This window comes from Bubalus kerabau, chromosome 21, assembly GCF_029407905.1.
Source record: "Bubalus kerabau isolate K-KA32 ecotype Philippines breed swamp buffalo chromosome 21, PCC_UOA_SB_1v2, whole genome shotgun sequence".
NCBI classification, from domain to species: domain Eukaryota; kingdom Metazoa; phylum Chordata; class Mammalia; order Artiodactyla; family Bovidae; genus Bubalus; species Bubalus kerabau.
In genome coordinates this window covers 65,320,704-65,338,225 of record NC_073644.1, presented here as the reverse complement: position 1 = coordinate 65,338,225, position 17,522 = coordinate 65,320,704, and the positions used below count along the sequence as shown (strand labels likewise).

Below are 17,522 nucleotides of genomic sequence, written 5' to 3'. Positions count from 1 at the left end.
CAAAAAAATCGCTAAAAATTTGTAACACCAATGTTACACCAATAATTTAGAAAGTATTCCTGATTATGTGTTGAAAATAATTACTGTAAAACTATTTGTTGCTGTTCACTCACTCAGTCATGTCTGCCTCTTTGTGACCCCATGTACTGCAGCATCCCTGTCCTTCACTGTCCCCCGGAGATTGTTCAAACTCAAGTCCATTAAGTAAATGATTATAAAGGACTCTACTTTTTAACATATGTGTATTCTAACTCTAACTACAAGTGTACTTTTTCACGTTTAGAAAGTACTGTTTGAAAATGAATAAATTACATATGAATCCAAAATTTGCCTAATTCACAAATACAAATATTTAATTTCCTCCACTTTTCTATCCATGGAATATCCTGTTTAGCTTTGTATTATATTTACCATAATGAACATTTGTTAAAATAAATGTCTATTAAAACAAATAAAATGTTACATGTTAAAGTTTTACTCCAATGAGAAGTAAATATGGGAGCAGGATATTTTAAAATGTCTTTACTCTATTATTTAATATGACTAAAAATAATCTAAACCTAAAATATTACATATATTTATAAACATTATTTTTATTAAACCTCAATTTTTCGCTTCAGAAAATTATAAATAGTCAGACAGGAGAGTTTGAGAGGGGATATATGTATTTGTTCTGATATTCTGCTTCAGGACTTCTGGGGAACTTCCCTGGTGGCTCAGATGGTAAAGCGTCTGCCTGCAATGTGGGAGACATGGGTTCAGTCCTTGGGTCAGGAAGATCCCCTGGAGAAGGAAATGGCAACCCACTCCAGTACTCTTGCCTGGAAAATTCCATGGATGGACCAGCCTGGTAGGCTACAGTCCATGGGGTCGCAAAGGGTCAGACACGACTCAGCGACTTCACTTATTCTGCTTCAATAAGCAATAATGTCTCAAGTTAAAACACATACATCACACACAAAACATCAGTTTTGGCATCTGATGACAATTCCTTACTCCTGATAACTTATCTGTCTTTAACTTGTCTCTTTTCAGCACTTCAGAGACTAGAACAAATGATTGAAGAGAATGTTACCAGGTGATGGAACTCATTCTTTTGGGTTTTCCAGTCCAGAGAGAGACTGAAATCCTCCTCTTTCTTCTCATTTTAGTGGTATATTCTCTAACTCTGGTGGGAAACGTTGGCATGATTTCCTTAATCCAGTTGGATCCTCACCTTCAGACACCCATGTACTTTTTTTCTCAGTAGTCTGGCCTTTGTAGACTTTTGTTACTCCTCATCAATAGCCCCAAAGTTCCTGGAGATCCTCCTAACCAAGCACAGGTCCCTATCTCTCTATGCATGTGCGCACAGCTGGGCTTTTTCCTGAACTTCCTGATTTTGGAGACGTTCCTTCTTGCAGTCATGGCTTATGACCGCTCTGTGGCCATCTGCGATCCTCTTCTCTACATGGTGATCATGTCCCAAAAGGCGTGCATGCAACTGGTAGCAGGCCCTTACTGATACAGCTTTTCTGTTGCTTTCCTCCACACAGTTGTTACTTTTCAACTGATCTGCTAGGGCCCCAGTGATATTAATCACTTCTATTGTGATGATGTCCCTTTGATGGCCCTTGCCTGCTCAGACACCAGTCTCAAAGAGATCTTGATTTTTATCTTTGCTGGATTCAACATAATCAGCTCTTTGACCACAGTCCTCATTTCTTACCTATACATTGTGGCTGCCATCCTGAGAATCCAATCTGTAGAAGGGAGGCGAAAAGAATTCTCATCCTGTGGTTCTCATCTGACTGCTGTTGCTATATTCTACGGGGCTCTGATCTTCATGTATCTGCAGCCCAAATCAAACCATTCCCTTGACACAGACAAATGGCCTCTGTCTTCTACACAATAGTCATTCCTTTGTTGAATCCCATGATCTACATCCTGAGGAACCAAGAGGTAAAAAATGCCATTAGGAAAGCCTTTGAAAAATGTTATTTCCTGTCTCTACTAAACATTAAAATGTATCTTGTAACACTGACTGTCTTGGAACTGTGCCACATGCAGATATGTTGTTTTTATTATCTTTGATAGGTTAATTTTATTTCTACCATTTTTATATGAGCAAAATGACTCTGCACATGTGTTCTATTTTTCATATAATTTATAAGATAAAAGGTTTAAAAGATTATAATGCACACTTTTAACAAATTGCTACTATTTGCATCTGTGACACTTGATAGTTTTGACCTGGATAGTTTCTATTTAACTGATAATAAGATTTAGCCACTGTTTTCAAAAATGTTTCTATTTTATACATTGTGGAGACAGAAAAAAGGAGGTGATAAAGTAAATTTCTTGTCCATCCCCATGTCATTCCATGCAGTAGCTGTTCCTCAACTGTACCTTGTTTGCTAAAAATCATTCCTCTCTGTTGCTGACTCCCACTAAATTCACTGTCGGTCACTCTCTGTAATTCCATGGTTCTCATGTTGTTTGAAAAGATGTCATTTTTCAACATGCAGATCTGAAAATCAGGGTCAGCTTTTGGAAAGTCATACTCTCTTTTTCTGTATCAACAAAAATGCAGACATACCTCTATATTCCCTCAGAAAAATTAAGATCCTTTTATATTTTAGGGATTTGAAGAGATTACAATGGTTTGACAGGAAGCGGTAGTTTAAAACCAAGTTATAAATGTGGTTGCTGTCAGATGTCAGGAATATTGTTCTATGTTGGGGTGGTTGTAAAGCGATGAAATCTAAGATCCACTTAAACCATCAACTGGAATGTTTTTTTTTTTTTTAATTCCGATTCAAATGTTTGGTGTCTACCATGTGGGTGATATTGTGAGCTATTCTCATAGGGTAAAATAAAAAACATTCCTGAATATGCTGAATAGTCTGCTATTTTGGATAATACTGTCAAAAAGTTGATTGTATAAGTTATTTAGAAACAGTTTAGCTTATTTTATCCAAGTTATCTTAGTAAACATTTCATTGTTAAATTAGATTTCATATTTATGTGAAGACATCAATATTGCCATGTTAAATTATTTATATTAAACTTTATTTTAATATATGCCTCACCTAACCTCAACACCATTATTAAAGCAGCAACAAGGTGTTCTAAATGGATGTAAACTGTACAAATTCTGAAGAGAAGCAATGAATTGCAATCCTGATTTTCAAGTTCTTAAATCAACTTCTTTTGGGGTCAGGGAGCACAGTTGCAGAGAAATGAATCTTGGGAATCATGACTGTCAATTGCCAAAGATAAAACTCAAGAGAGGAGAACATCTTTGTTGTTGCTATTTTTAAAATAATTCCAAAAGTATAATTTAAATAGTTTAAAGCACAGCAGCGAGCTTCTATAGTAAACTACAGAGTAAGGGCTGAACCAGAGATTGGCAATGTGAGAAGGGTTTAAAGGTCAGTGAATCTTTCAAAAGGAATCTGGTGCCCCTTCTGGGTAGCACACTGGATTCAGGGGAGGTTGCTGCAAAACCACAGGTTTACTAAAGAAACTTTAGATACATTTGAAGAGCTCCTAGAGCAGAAAGGATGATAGCCTGGGACACTAAGAAAAACTAAAGTAAAACCAAAGTTATAACATTTAAAAATTACTGTAAAGAAATATATTAGTTTCATCAGTCTGTGTTAACAAAGTACCACACGCTCATCTCATTGATTAGAACAACAAAAATTTATTTTCTTACAGTTCTGGAGCCTACAAGTCTGAAGTCAAGGTATTGGTGGAACCAGGCTCTCTATGAAGCTCTAGGGGAGGTTCCTTGCTTGTTTTTTCCAGCTGCTCATGGTCCCAGGCATTCCTTGTCTTATAAGCATCTTTCCAGTCTGTGCCATCTTCTCATGGTCATCTTCCCTCTACATCTGTGTCCAAATTTCTTCATTCTTGTAAGGACATCACTCACATTGGATTAACAGTCCACCTTACTTCAGTATGACTTCATATTAACAATTGCATCTTCAACAACCCTATATCCAAATAATGACCCTATAACCCAATGATCCTATAACCAAACTCTAAAGTTCTTCAGGTTAGGAACTTAACACATCTTCTGGGGGAACAATTTCACTCAGAATAAGCGCATGTAAGTGTGTGCATGCTCAGTTGTGTTTGACTCTGTGTGACCCTATGGACTGTAACCCGCCAGGCTCCTCTGTCCATGGGGTTTTCCAGGCAAGAATACTGGAGTAGGTTGCCATTTCCTTCTCCAGGGGATGTTCCCCCAGGGATTGAAATCATGTTCTTGCCTTGCAGATGATTCTTTGCTGCTGACCCACTGGGGAAGCCCCACTAATAAGTAAGGACAGTTAAAGATGTGCTGGCTCAAATGTATGGTGAAAACACACCTTATCTACACCTGCAAGCACAGTGCAGACAAAAAATAGCTGAGATTTCCTAAGCTTAAGAAAGAGACTTGTAAGTACCTTAAAAGGCTAGCGAAATGGCCCAGATGACAGGTCAAAAGGGATCCAAAACCAGTTAATGTGACAACTGGACTCTTAAAGGTCATAACAAGCCCAAGGACTCATCAAGTAGTTAGGACAAAGGGATATATAACCTAATATCTAATATAGATCAGAACCTTGAGTTTTTCTCCTTCTGGTTAAGACAGAAGACAAGATGCCCTTCTCTCAATACCAGAATAGTTTCTGAAGAGACTTGATCATTCTCAGGTAAAAATTGTCCTAGTGAGTGGTAAGATGCAGAGGTGAAGTGCCAAGGATACGTTTATGGAAAGTATTGTAACAGCAAATATAGCACTATAGCTAAGTGAACTCCCAAGATGCAGTGACTTAATAAAGTAATTTATTCCTTTCTCAGGCAGCAGTATGAGTTAAGGGGTTTGGAAAAGGCAATTAGACCCTCAATATGTGGTTTCCATCTTTGTCTAAAAAGTGATCATTTCAGTGGCAACATTTTCAAGTGGGAAGGAAGAGAAAAAAGTCCATATCTAATGGCTTTAACATAGAGAAGGTGGTCTTTAGGTTTCAGGCACCACTTTCTACGGATGGCTCATTGCCAAGACTTGACAACATTCTGTCTCCCACTGACAAGGGGCAATGGGAACGTGGTGAACAGCTGGATGACAAATGTTTTACTTATAAAATAAAACATAAAATAATGGACACCGAGGAATATGTCTGCCATAAGGATCACAGAAAACGTGATATTAAAGGTTCAAGTTATAATAATCTCTGTCAGTATGATTGTTTCTTGAGCAGCCTATCATTTCATACTTGATACCAACTTGTTAGAAGCAAACTTGGGTGATCTGAAAACATTAAAAAAAAAAAAAACAAAACCTTTGTTAATGTAGTTTCCAATACTAATCAAATAGTACTTTTTCTTCCTGCTCAGAACCTAAAGTTATGAAAAACAACTCTCCTCCCACCATCTGCTTTTTCTCAGAACCAATCTGAGGGAATGTGGCTTGTGGGCAATTAGTAAATTAGCCTGAGTAATAATACTTTCTGTGCTTAAATGAATCTATCTTTCCACTGATACTACCACAAGTAAATGTTACTTCTCAGAGTCTTTCTCACTTCAGTTCAGTCGCTCAGTCGTGTCCGACTCTTTGCGACCCCATGAATCGCAGCATGCCAGGCCTCCCTGTCCATCACCAACTGCCAGAGTTCACCCAGACTCATGTCCATCGAGTCAGTGATGCCATCCAGCCATCTCATCGTCTGTCGTCCCCTTCTCCTCCTGCCCCCAATCCCTCCCAGCATCAGAGTCTTTTCCAATGAGTCAACTCTTCACATGAGGTGGCCAAAGTACTGGAGTTTCAGCTTTAGCATCATTCCTTCCAAAGAAATCCCAGGGCTGATCTCCTTTAGAATGGACTGGCTGGATCTCCTTGCAGTCCAAGGGACTCTCAGGAGTCTTCTCCAACACCACAGTTCAAAAGCATCAATTCTTCGGTGCTCAGCTTTCTTTACAGTCCAACTCAGCCATCCATACATGACCACTGGAAAAACCATAGCCTTGACTAGACGGACCTTTGTTGGCAAAGTGATGTCTCTGCTTTTCAATATGCTATCTAGGTTGGTCATAACTTTCCTTCCAAGGAGTAAGTGTCTTTTAATTTCATGGCTGCAGTCACCATCTACAGTGATTTTGGAGCCCCAAAAAATAAAGTCTGACACTGTTTCCACTGTTTCCCCATCTATTTCCCATGAAGTGATGGGACCAGATGCCATGATCTTCATTTTCTGAACGCCAACTTTTTCACTCTCCTCTTTCACTTTCATCAAGAGGCTTTTTAGTTCCTCTTCACTTTCTGCCATAAGGGTGGTGTCATCTGCATATCTGAGGTTATTAATACTTCTCCCGGCAACCTTGATTCCAGCTTGTGCTTCTTCCAGCCCAGCATTTCTCATGATGTACTCTGCATATAAGTTAAATAAGCAGGGTGACAATATACACCCTTGACATACTCCTTTTCCTATTTGGAACCAGTCAGTTGTTCCATGTCCAGTTCTAACTGTTGTACAGCTTAAATACGTACAATTTTTATTTTTTAAAAAAGATCCAAAAATAAATAAAAACAAAGCTGTCCTGAACATTTGCTAACACTTTTTTTCTTCTATTCCGAATTGTACAGCCATGAATTCTAAAGCAATAAATAGTCATAGTTGTCATTGACAATTGCAAGGAAAAGTCTAAATATAGTCGGTGATAGAATAATACAAACACAACTCCAAGGCTTAGAAGAAATTTTCTTTCAATCCAAATAACATGACCTGAGACAGAAGATTGATTTGACCAAAGACAAAAAGATCAATATAACAATTATTTTAGTATTTCTCTTTCCCATTCCAATAAGAGATATACAGGGGATATGAATTTCATTCAGAAATAAATTAAGAATCAAGACTGTGAAATAAATTATTTTTTCCATTCTTCACAATCTTTCCCAGCGTTTTTCCCAGAGTATTACTTTAAAAAGTAACAATATGTCTGCAAAATGTTTTCCTACCTGATTAGTCTTAAAGGGCATTCCCCTTGTGTGCTTTCTGTCAAATTGATCATTCTACTTGCCTTTGAAATAGATGGCATTCACCAGGATGAGCTTAATCAGAGGACAAACTGTCTCAGCCCCCAGTATCTCATATCTTACCTGTAAAGAGTATGAGAGAAAGTTACTGCTACTGGGGGAGAATAAACTTTTCCTTTACAAAAGTTCTCTCAATATTGAGAAAAGGCTGGAATCCTGCCTTTCTGGCCACCTGAGCACTCAGGGGGATGATGTTTCATGCTGGACACATGCAGTGTGATGCTTGTCCTCAAACAACAATCTTGAAGCAGAGACTAACACTGGATTTAAACATTTTTCAGAAATTACCATTTCATAAGCCCAAAAATATCAGATTGCCATTGGGGCTTCCCTGATGGCTCAGACAGTAAAGAGTCTGCCTGCAATGCAGGAGATCCAGGTTCAATCCCTGGGTTGGGATGATCCCCTGGAGAAGGGAATGGCAACCCACCCCAGTATTCTTGCCTGGAGAATCCCATGGACAGAGAAGCCTGGCAGGCTAGAGTCCATGTCAGAATGGCATTACTGGCCTGAAAACCCAGCAAACACACACAGGTCACTGGAAGCAGGGTCAGAGTGGTCACGCCGTGGGGTCAAATCCAGGCAGTCTCGGCTATCTCCCTCATAACAGCACCTCCCCCGAAAAGACAAGCTCTCACCTTCCATCTTCTCCATCATCCAGTTGTCTATGTGTTTCCTGCATTCTTTGGTGTCTTCAGCAAAGGACCTCCAGGTCAGCCTGATAGAACTTCTGGCAGGATTCCTTAAAAGCATACAAATGAATTCCAAGTGTAGCCATATTCTACTTGGCAAGGTTTCCTCAAAGTGTGAAAACATTTTTTTCTTAACATTTTTCTGGCATAAATGCTTGCACAGGGCAATCTATACTTTAAGACTCATTTGTGCAATTAATAAAAATGTATAGACCACTGACACTGTGCTACGTGTGGACACCAGGGTGAAGACAGGACATTGGACCTGAGGTGGCTCACAGTCTGCTGAGAAACACACACACACAGAGAAGTTGTAGGCTGTTCTGAGAACATGGGCAGCAGCAGCTATGCATAAAACAGCCCATAAACGTTCCTGTTAAACATGTAACTCCATGTTGACCTTCTGTTTGATTTTACCTCCTCCACTAGGTGGTCTAATCATGTTTTACTCATTTCTGCACCACCAACACCAACCAGAGGGTCTGAAACATCCTCATGGAATGATTGGGAGGCTTGAACTAGGCTATCAAAGTCTTTTAGGTCTTCCAGGAGTAGAATCTGTGTGTGTGTGTGTGTGTGTGCGCGTGTGCGTGCATGCACACGCACGGGGGGTGCGGGAGGCATGCGTGCATGTGTGTGTGCATGTCTGTGTCTGTGTGCACATGTCTCTGTGTAGGGAATTAGGGGGAAAAGTAACAAGGGATGAGTCATGAAATGTAAGTTGGAGTCAAATCAGGAAGGGCATTATATGTAACACATTAAAATTCACAGATAACTCACCTCATGAAAACTTGTTTTCTGATATCATGTGCCTGGCAATTGGCTCCCATCCTTTGCCCATCTCCTGTCCTCAAACATTTTAGCTTCTACAGAGGAAAGAAAATGTAGAGAGAAGAACCCAAGCGACTGTGAAAAGTGGAGAATGATCCCCTGTGTCCTCAATATTCCCCAATTACAATATTCAAAGATCTGGCTCATATTCAAAAATGAGCATCCATTAACCAGAAGATTCCTGGAATCACAAGTATTTATCCTAGAAAACCTAACTAGCTAAAGGACTCAGAATCATCTCCAAGGACACTGAAGCCCAGAGCAGGCAATCTGCACTGGGTAGCACCCAACAGCAGCCAGGACAAGGTTATAGTTGCATCTTACAGAATAATCCTTGGAGCTGCCAACTGGTAAGATGGCCAGACTTACCCTGATCATTTCATTGATCTTAAAACAGCATCCCGCTGCTTATCGTTTGGCACAGTTGTTTGATTCTCACTTATTGAATAATGGCAGGCTTCTACTGGACTAGGGAACTTTGGAATCACACGCTGCAGTAAATAGGAAATACTCAGATACAAAATCTTATCTTTTAGGGACAGATTTTAATTTTAGAAAGACTATTTTATCAGTAGTGTAGAAGGACCAGGTTGGACTTGGAGAGATCAGTTAGAAAACAATTAAAATAACAGTGCAGAAGGTGTGAGAACCTGGACACCAGCAATGCCAATGGTGATTCAGAAGAGGGGCAAATTTAAGAGACCTCGAGGGCAGCTCCACAGAAAGTGCCCGGCAGAGACGAGACAGGGGTTAGGGGTTGTGGTCACTGAGATGGGGATGGGGGAAGGCAGGTGTGGGTGCAGGAGGATGGAGAAGTTGAAACTGATATCTAGGAGCATGAGAGATCAGAAACAATCATTTTTAAAGGACACAATTCAGAGGCAACCACAAAATTCTCAATTTACAGAAGTATAATTCTAAGCACATTTTTAAGGCAGTACAGCTATTCTTTATTTCTGCTCTTCCGTAATTTCTGTTTTACTTTCAGTTTCTTTTTCATCAATGTGGGAGCACTGCTTACTGGCAGGAAATCACACGTCTTTTCCCCAAAGAGTCTGTTGGCAGTTGTGAGCAGGCCCTGTGGGCCGGGCGTGCTCACTTCCCTGAGGAATGACTGCAAACCTTGGTGGACATCTCCACCTTCATTCAGACAAAGTGCCTGGTGGTAGAAGACAAGAACACCGACTTATAACATGCCATCTTCTCCCTCAAAGAGCTCTTCCCAAACAAATGTCTGTGCTGAAAATCACAAAGGATCCTATTTTAAAAGAAGTTTGGTTTGACCATCTAGCACAGAGTTACTCAACCTGGAAATACAGACGTTTGGGGCCACAAAGCTGGTGTTTCAGCGGTAAAGAATCCGCCTGCCAATGCAGGAGACATAGGAGACACGGGTTTGATCCCTGGATCGGGAAGATCCCCTGGAGGAGGAAATGGAAACCCACTCCTGTATTCTTGCCTGGGAAACGCCATGGACAGAAATCCCAAGGTGGGGTACAGTCCATGGGGTCTCAAGAGTTGGACACGACTCAGCGACTAAACCACCACCACGACTTGGCTGTGAGGCGGTCCTGCACACAACAGAATATTTAGCTGCATTTCTGGCCTCTGTCCACTAGATGTCAGCAGCACCTCTTGGGTATGACGACCAACTGTCCAGACCTTGTCAACTGTCCAAGGGGTGCAAAATCGCCCCCAGGTGGACCGACAGCCCTGCTTCAGCAGGTGTATCTATTCCAGGAAGGCAGTACGCAATCACTCAGGAGGGAGACTGAACAGAACAAAGAGATATATGGAATAACCTCTACGATACAGGAATGAGCAGAAGTAAACATGAAAATGTTTTGTTAGGAATTCCACAGAAGTCCTCCAGTCTAGACTGTATTTAAATGTCAAATCAGAATTAAGGTTGTTCCCTTATCTCCCAGTGATCCCAGCCCAAAGCCACCCTCCTCTAGGGAGCTGAAAGAAACAGCCACCAGGGATTCAACTGGGGCTGGGGACAGAGTCTGAGGAGGGTCCGTGCACCCTGGTATTCATGAGAATGTGATGTGTATATGAGAGTTTTCTGAGACACTTTCACCAGGAAGTCTACTTCCCTAAAGTAATAGCCACTGTTTCCCTGGTGCATGTGTGTGTGCTCAGCCACTTAAGTCGTGTCTGACTCTTTGTGACCCCATGGACTGTAGCCCACCAGGCTCCTTTGCCCATGGGATTTTCCAGGCAAGAATACAGGAGTGGATTGCCATTTCCTTCTCCAGGGGATCTTCCCAACCCAGGGAGCAAACCCGGTCTCCTGCATCTCCTGAATTGGCAGGTGAGTTCTTTATGCACTGAGCTACCTGGAAAGCCCACTTCATTTGTATCTAAAGTCATATATAAACCATGTCAGATCAACCAGATTATATATTGATTGATTTTATACACACACACACACACACACACACACACACACACACACACACATTGATGTTTTTGAACTGTGGTGTTGGAGAAGACTCTTGAGAGTCCCTTGGACAGCAAGGAGATCAAACCAGTCAATCCTAAAGGAAATCAGTCCTGAATATTCATTGGAAGGACTGATGCTGAAGTTGAAACTACAATAGTTTGGCCATCTGATGTGAAGAACTGACTCATTAGAAAAGACTCTGATGCTGGGAAAGATTGAAGGTGGAGGAGAAGGGGATGACAGAGGATGAGACAGAAAGATGGCATCACCGACATGATGGACATGAGTTTGAGTAGGCTCTGAGAGTTGGTGATGGACAAGGAAGCCTGGTGTGCTGTAGTCCATGGGATCACAAAGAGTTGGATATGACTGAGCGACTGAACTGAACTGATATATATGGCTGATCTATAGATAGATAAGATTATATCTAAAAAATTCCAGAAGATATAAGTCCCTATTTGTGTTGCACTTTTTCCACTTATGCATAACCTTATACTAAAAACAATGCATTAAAGAAAAAGCTCATTTACATGAATGCATTTCCATTTGAAATATAATATCGGTAAAGGTTTAAAAGAGAACAAAGTTGAAATTCTTGGCTTTTTTGTGGAATAGAGTTGTAATTTCCCTTGCTTATCAAAGACGCAGCATATAACACTCAGTGCATCCCATGAACACCAGCAGGAGGTTTCATCTCACACAATTCTCCTTACCACTTTCAGGTCTGCATTCTCTCCATCACTTCAGTGCCCCTCCAATCTCCTGGCCTCACTGGCTTCCATCAGCCAATGTAGAGTAAGAACAGACGAGCTCGATGAGAACACAGAGGAAGCCCACATACCTGGGACATCTGGGTCACCGTGTTCCCCTCAGCCCCCATTAAGACCATGGTCAGGACAAAGGAGAGGCTCAGCGGAGAGAAGAACACGTGTCGCGAGTGGTCCTCTTCAGCCAACATTTTTAATAAGTTGATGGCAAAAGTGCCGTTTGCTTCACAGAGAGCATTCATCAGTGGAGGTCTGTATCAAAAGCCAAACAGAAGCACATCAACCATGCCCTCCACTAGTCACCTGCTCATTGATACCCCATCTGTGGACACTGGGTGTGGTCAGCAGAGTAGCTGCACCCTCAAACACCCGCATCGAATCCCAGAAACCTGTGGGTGAGACTGAATTAAGGATCGTGCGATGGAGAGAGTCACCTGGATCACCGGGTGAGCTCAGTGTAACCACAGGCTTCTTATAAGGATTGCAAGGGACTTCCCTGGTGGTCCAGTAGTTAAGCTCTGCGCTCCCAATGCAAGGGGTCCAGGTTCAATCCCAGGTCAGAGAACTAGATCCCAAGTGCCAAAACTAAGACTTGGCACAGCCAAATAAATCACTATTTAAAAAAAAAAATCAAGGCAAGAGGGTCAGAGGCAGAGAAGGAAATATGAAGATGGAAGTAAAGATGAGGATGATATGGGGGTCACAGATCAAAGAACAGCCTCTCGGAGCTGCAAAATGCAAGGAACTGGACTCTGCCCTAGAGCCTCCAGAGGGGGAGAAAAAAAGTAGCTCTGCCAACCTCTTACAGAACTCTGACCTCCATAAGTATGAGATGAATCCCCCTATTACTGATCATTCTCCCTCAATTTGGCATCTCTGGCATAATCTTGAAGCAACGTTCCCCCCTGGGAACACAGATGGGATATGAAGCTCAGATCTCAAGTCATCAGGTGAACACTTTGAATCAGGCACTCATTACAGATCCAGCCTTGACCTTTCCCCAGCTTAACTAAACTACAGACAAGATTCTTCTCGCCTCTAATCCCTGACCTCCCTTTCCTTAAAGAACTTACTTTAGGCAATTGGTCATCTTAAGATTTTTATTTGCAGTCTCTTGTGGGTTCTGCAGAAGTGGAACCTCTGAATGAATGGAGGACAGACTGTATTCAGCATCTTTTTCTCCTGGGGCCCTGAATGCCGGCCACCTCCCTGCTCCACCCTCTACCTCTAACACATACATACATCCGAAAGGGAATTTGTTCAAAGATCATTTATGTTGAACTTTCCTTGTAAGATTCTGGAGAAAAAAAAAAAAAACAAGGTAAAAAACATAGGCCATAATTCCTGACGGGGAGCTCCCACCCTTGGGGAGATACGCAGGCATAAATGTTCAGTTTCAAGCCAGCTTTGCACTCTATACCAGGATAAACAACAAAGTGCTAAGGACGCCAACAGTAAAGCAGAAAGAATTCTCTGCAGAAGCCCAGGAGAAGGGGAGCAGTAAGCTGGTTCTCAAAGACTGGGCAGGAGCTCTGGAAGGCAGAGTGTCAGGGCCAGCAGGTGCACAGGATGGAGAGGAAGGGCCGGGTCCGCATGGGGCCCAGGAAGCACGTGAGCTCAGTTTCCTATGAGAGACACGGGGCATGAGACCAGAAAGAGGTGGCCCACATACCAGATTGAGAGTTTGGAACATGAGCTATGATCTAGGAAGCCAGGTACTGTTCTCAAACAAATGTTTTATATGAGTTTTAGAAAAATATTGGGGTTCATGGTTTGGTGTAGAAAAAAACTGGGGATCCCTGCTACTGACCAGCACCTCCCAAACACAGCGGAAAGGTCTGCACTAGAGAGTGGAAGACAGAACTTCCAGGCTGGGGGGCTGGTCACCCGAGGACAAGGAGGACAGAGTCCCATGCTGAGGCTCTTAGCTAATCCACCCGAAGGGTGGGACACCAACCACAGGAAGGTGTATGAATCAGCTTGGAATGGGGAAGGTGCTACATTCCATTTGAGATGAGTGGAACATACCATTTCAAGGGATCCTGTGACAAAGACAGCCCAGGGGTGTTTGTCAACATAGAGAGGGGGCTTGCGATGACTAAAAGCTCTAGAGCAAAAGACTGACAGCCCTCAGTCTGCACCTCATTCCAGGAACCTCTAGGTAAATGGGTGAAATTAGAAAGAAAAAGTGGAGGCCTAAGGGGGGGTGGGGGTGGGGAAATCCACCTCGTTCTGGGAATTTCCAATGTTTGGAGGTAGTGAGAGGAAAAGCCAAGAGACTGGGACCCGACAATCTGGATGTCCTGGGAGAACCGGACATGAGAGAGGGACCAGGGACCTGGGGAGGATGGAGGAGGACAGGAAGGCAGCACCCCGGGCTGCCCTGGGGAGCGGGCTGCAGAGGGCAGTTTGGACCTCAAATCCCTCAGCAGAGTTAGTGGGAGCAGGAGCCAGGGAGCTGGCGTATAGGGGGAGTGTGGAATCCATTCTGTGGCTGCTGCGGAGCCCAAACGGGAAGGAAACTCTTTCTTTCACGCGAGAGAGAGGGCCCCACTGGTAGCTCAGCTGGTAAAGAATCCGCCTGCAACAGCGGAGGCCTCAGTTGGGATGATCCCCAAGATCCCTGGAGGAGGGCACCGCACCCCACTCCAGTATTCCTGCCTGGATTTCACCTGGATCTAATGGACGAAGGAGCCTGGCGGGCTACACACAGCCGATGGGGTCTCAAGGAGTCAGGCACGACTGAGCGATTAAGCACAGCGAAACAGAGACAGGAGTCCATGAGTAAGAACAGATGAAAGATGTTAAAGAAAAACAAGAAAAAGAAAAAGAATGCAAGAAATGCAGAAAGAAAGAAGGGAGGGACAGAGGGAAGGAGGAACAGAGAGAAGAATGCGGAGGAACAGGAGGGGAGGGGAGGCGGCTGGTCACACCCGATGAGCTGGACCGCAGAGGGGCCGCGCTGGTCTGGAGGTGGCCGGCACCCAGCACCGCCCGGAACTCGCCCGAGGCTCCACTCCCGCCTGGAACGGGGGCCACAGACGCCCACAGATCCTCACCCCCGCCAGGGCCCTCCCCCCGTCCTTCTCCAGGAACCACAGCCCAGGCGGAGCTCCGGCCGCGCCCTCCCTGCCGGCAAATCGCCGCGCAGTGGAGGGACCACCCTGTGACCAGGGCGGGTCCGCGCTCCTGAGCTCGGGTCTCCCAGCCCCACCCTTGGAGACTCACCTTTGAGGCCCAAACCAAGCGAGCCGGGGTCCCCAGGGTGCGGCGGGGACTGGGGCTACCCCAGCCCCGCGGCCCTCCTGCCCGGACACCTCCGGTGGTCCTTCTGGTCCCCTCGCTTCCCTGACCGCGGCTGCCTCCGGCCTCCCGCCGTCCCTGCATCTCTCCGCCTGAGCTCCAGACTCCAGGAGGCCGCCGGGGGACCCCGAGGGCTCGGGAGCGCCCCCACACCGGGTATCTGGGAGATTCCTGCTTCCCCGGCGGCGGCGGCTCTTCCAGCTGGGTGGATGCTTCGCGTCCGCTTTGATTCTGGCCGGGCTTCCGACGATTACTCAGAACTCCGGGAGACGGCCGGCTTGTGCAGCGGCTGGACCATGGGCACAGCCGAACCTCGCGCGTGTCCCCCTACCCCGGCCTGAGAGCGGAAGGACTGGCGACGGAAGCTTGCGCTGGGCCTCCGAGGGTGTTTGCGGAAGGCCTCTCCAATTAGGGAATGCGTGTGCTTTCCTGGGTTAATTTGCCGCAGTCTTAGCTCATTTAGTGGGCTTCCCAGGTGGACCTGGTGGCATAAAGAACCTCCTTGCCAATGCAGGAGACATAAGAGATGTGGGTTCAATCTCTGGGTTGGGAAGAGCCCCTGGAGAAGGAAATGGCAACCACTCCAGTATTCTTGCCTGGGAAATCCCATGCACAGAGGAACCTGGCGGGCCACGACTGAAGTGACTTAGCAGGCACGCACAAGCTTGTTTAATACGCCTTGTTTAGTACGCCTATGGAAGAGCACTTTCAAAATCCAGATTCCAGTCTGTCTAGTTATATTTTTAGCCATGTTATTTAACTTGTTGTTGTTTAGTTGCTCAGTCCTGTCCGACTCTTTGTGACCCCATGGACTGTAGCCCTCCAGGCTCATCTGTCCATGGGATTCTCCAGGCAAGAATACTGGAGTGGGTTGCCATTTCCTTCTCCAGGGGATCTTCCAGACCCAGGGATTGAACTTGTGTCTCCTGCATTGGTTTTCAGATTCTTTACCACAAGAGCCACCAAGGAAACCCATATGCTCTTTAATTACTATACTGCTTTTCCAATTTTTTAAAAATAGTTTTGTTTTCCCTGGGGGAAAAAAGGAAGTTAACAGACCATGATTATTATCTATTTTCTAAAGTCTGTGATACTTCTAAAAAGGCAGGCTATATATATATATATATATATATATATATATATATACATTTGCACTAAGGGAGAAAAACAAATATCATCAGTGAATATTTTAAGCCTCATAATTGAAAAAGTCTGATGAGTGCACACACATACGTGTGTGTCCAGGATGACTGCAGTTTATTTTGCAATCACTCTTTGCACTAGCATCCACTTTGAGTCTATTTCCCCCTTGAGTTTGTAAGCTCCATGACTCCAAGAGACAGGGGTCCAGGGTGTTTCTGTTCGGAAACATAGTCTTCATGCCTTAAATATCAACTGATACAGCACAGATGTCTAGTAACCATTTTTTAAATGAATGACTGCCTGAATGCATCCTCGGTTCAGTTCAGTTCAGTCGCTCAGTCGTGTCCGACTCTCTGCGACCCCATGAATCGCACCACACCAGGCCTCCTTGTCCATCACTAACTCCCAGAGTTTACCCAAACTCACGTCCATCAAGTCAGGGATGCCATCCAGCCATCTCATCCTCTGTCGTCCCCTTCTCCTCTTGCCCCCAATCCCTCCCAACATCAGAGTCTTTTCCAATGAGTCAACTCTTCGCATCAGGTGGCCAAAGTACTGGAGTTTCAGCTTTAGCATCATTCCTTCCAAAGAAATCCCAGGGCTGATCTCCTTCAGAATGGACTGGTTGGATCTCCTTGCAGTCCAAGGGACTCTCAAGAGTCTTCTCCAACACCATCAATTCTTCGGTGCTCAGCCTTCTTCACAGTCCAATTCTCACATCCATACATGACTACTAGAAAAACCATAGCCTTGACTAGACGGACCTTTGTTGGCAAAATAATGTCTCTGCTTTTGAATATGCTATCTAGGTTGGTCATAACTTTCAGAATGCATCTTACTAACCTGCAATTTCTAGTAGCATCCTTTTTCCTCTTTGTTTGGAAAATACTGTGTTGAATATTCTTTGACTGTCAGCTTCTGACAGAGTCACTCTGGTCTTCCTTTATCTTGGCTCGGTTTCCAGGCTCCCTGTTCACTTGTTAGCCTACTTTTCTTTTAAGTCCACATGACACCTAAAACATAAGGACTTTTAATTTGGTAGAACACAGACACAGGGATTTCTTTCGTTGTTAATGTGAAGTGCTATGGGTAGAGGCAAAATGTTTCATGATGATGTGATAAATGTCATATATACTACAATTTCCCTTCTTTGGAGCTAAAGCAAAGGACCCAGGTCTCCTGTATTGCAGACAGATTCTTTATAATCTGAGCCACCAGGGAAGCCCGAAGTATAGGATCTTTTTTTTTTTTTTTAATTCTGTGATACC

At 43.9% G+C, this 17,522-nt stretch overlaps 1 protein-coding gene across 1 annotated transcript; it reads right to left on the bottom strand.

Moving 5' to 3' along the window:
* Nucleotides 1–326: 326 nt before the first annotated feature.
* On the bottom strand, nucleotides 327–17,116 carry LOC129636050 (uncharacterized). The gene is made up of 9 exons (XM_055559319.1): nucleotides 17,098–17,116; nucleotides 15,424–15,540; nucleotides 15,037–15,364; nucleotides 11,883–12,060; nucleotides 9,614–9,751; nucleotides 8,542–8,627; nucleotides 7,708–7,811; nucleotides 3,701–5,284; nucleotides 327–1,926 (listed from the first exon to the last, which is right to left on the bottom strand). Exons 1-8 carry the CDS (start codon nucleotides 17,114–17,116, stop codon nucleotides 5,244–5,246), a joined length of 1,011 nt encoding a protein of 336 aa, XP_055415294.1. The 3' UTR covers nucleotides 327–1,926; nucleotides 3,701–5,243.
* Between the last annotated feature and the right edge of the window lie 406 nt (nucleotides 17,117–17,522).

What these genes read in the sequence shown, in the direction of transcription:
- LOC129636050 (XM_055559319.1), bottom strand. An exon ending in AGACGTGTGATTTCCTGCCA is followed by an intron (nt 8,628 to 9,613) that starts GTAAGCAGTGCT and finishes TTTCCTCTGTAG; the next exon opens with AAGCTAAAATGTTTGAGGAC. An exon ending in AGAAAACAAGTTTTCATGAG is followed by an intron (nt 7,812 to 8,541) that starts GTGAGTTATCTG and finishes TATGCTTTTAAG; the next exon opens with GAATCCTGCCAGAAGTTCTA.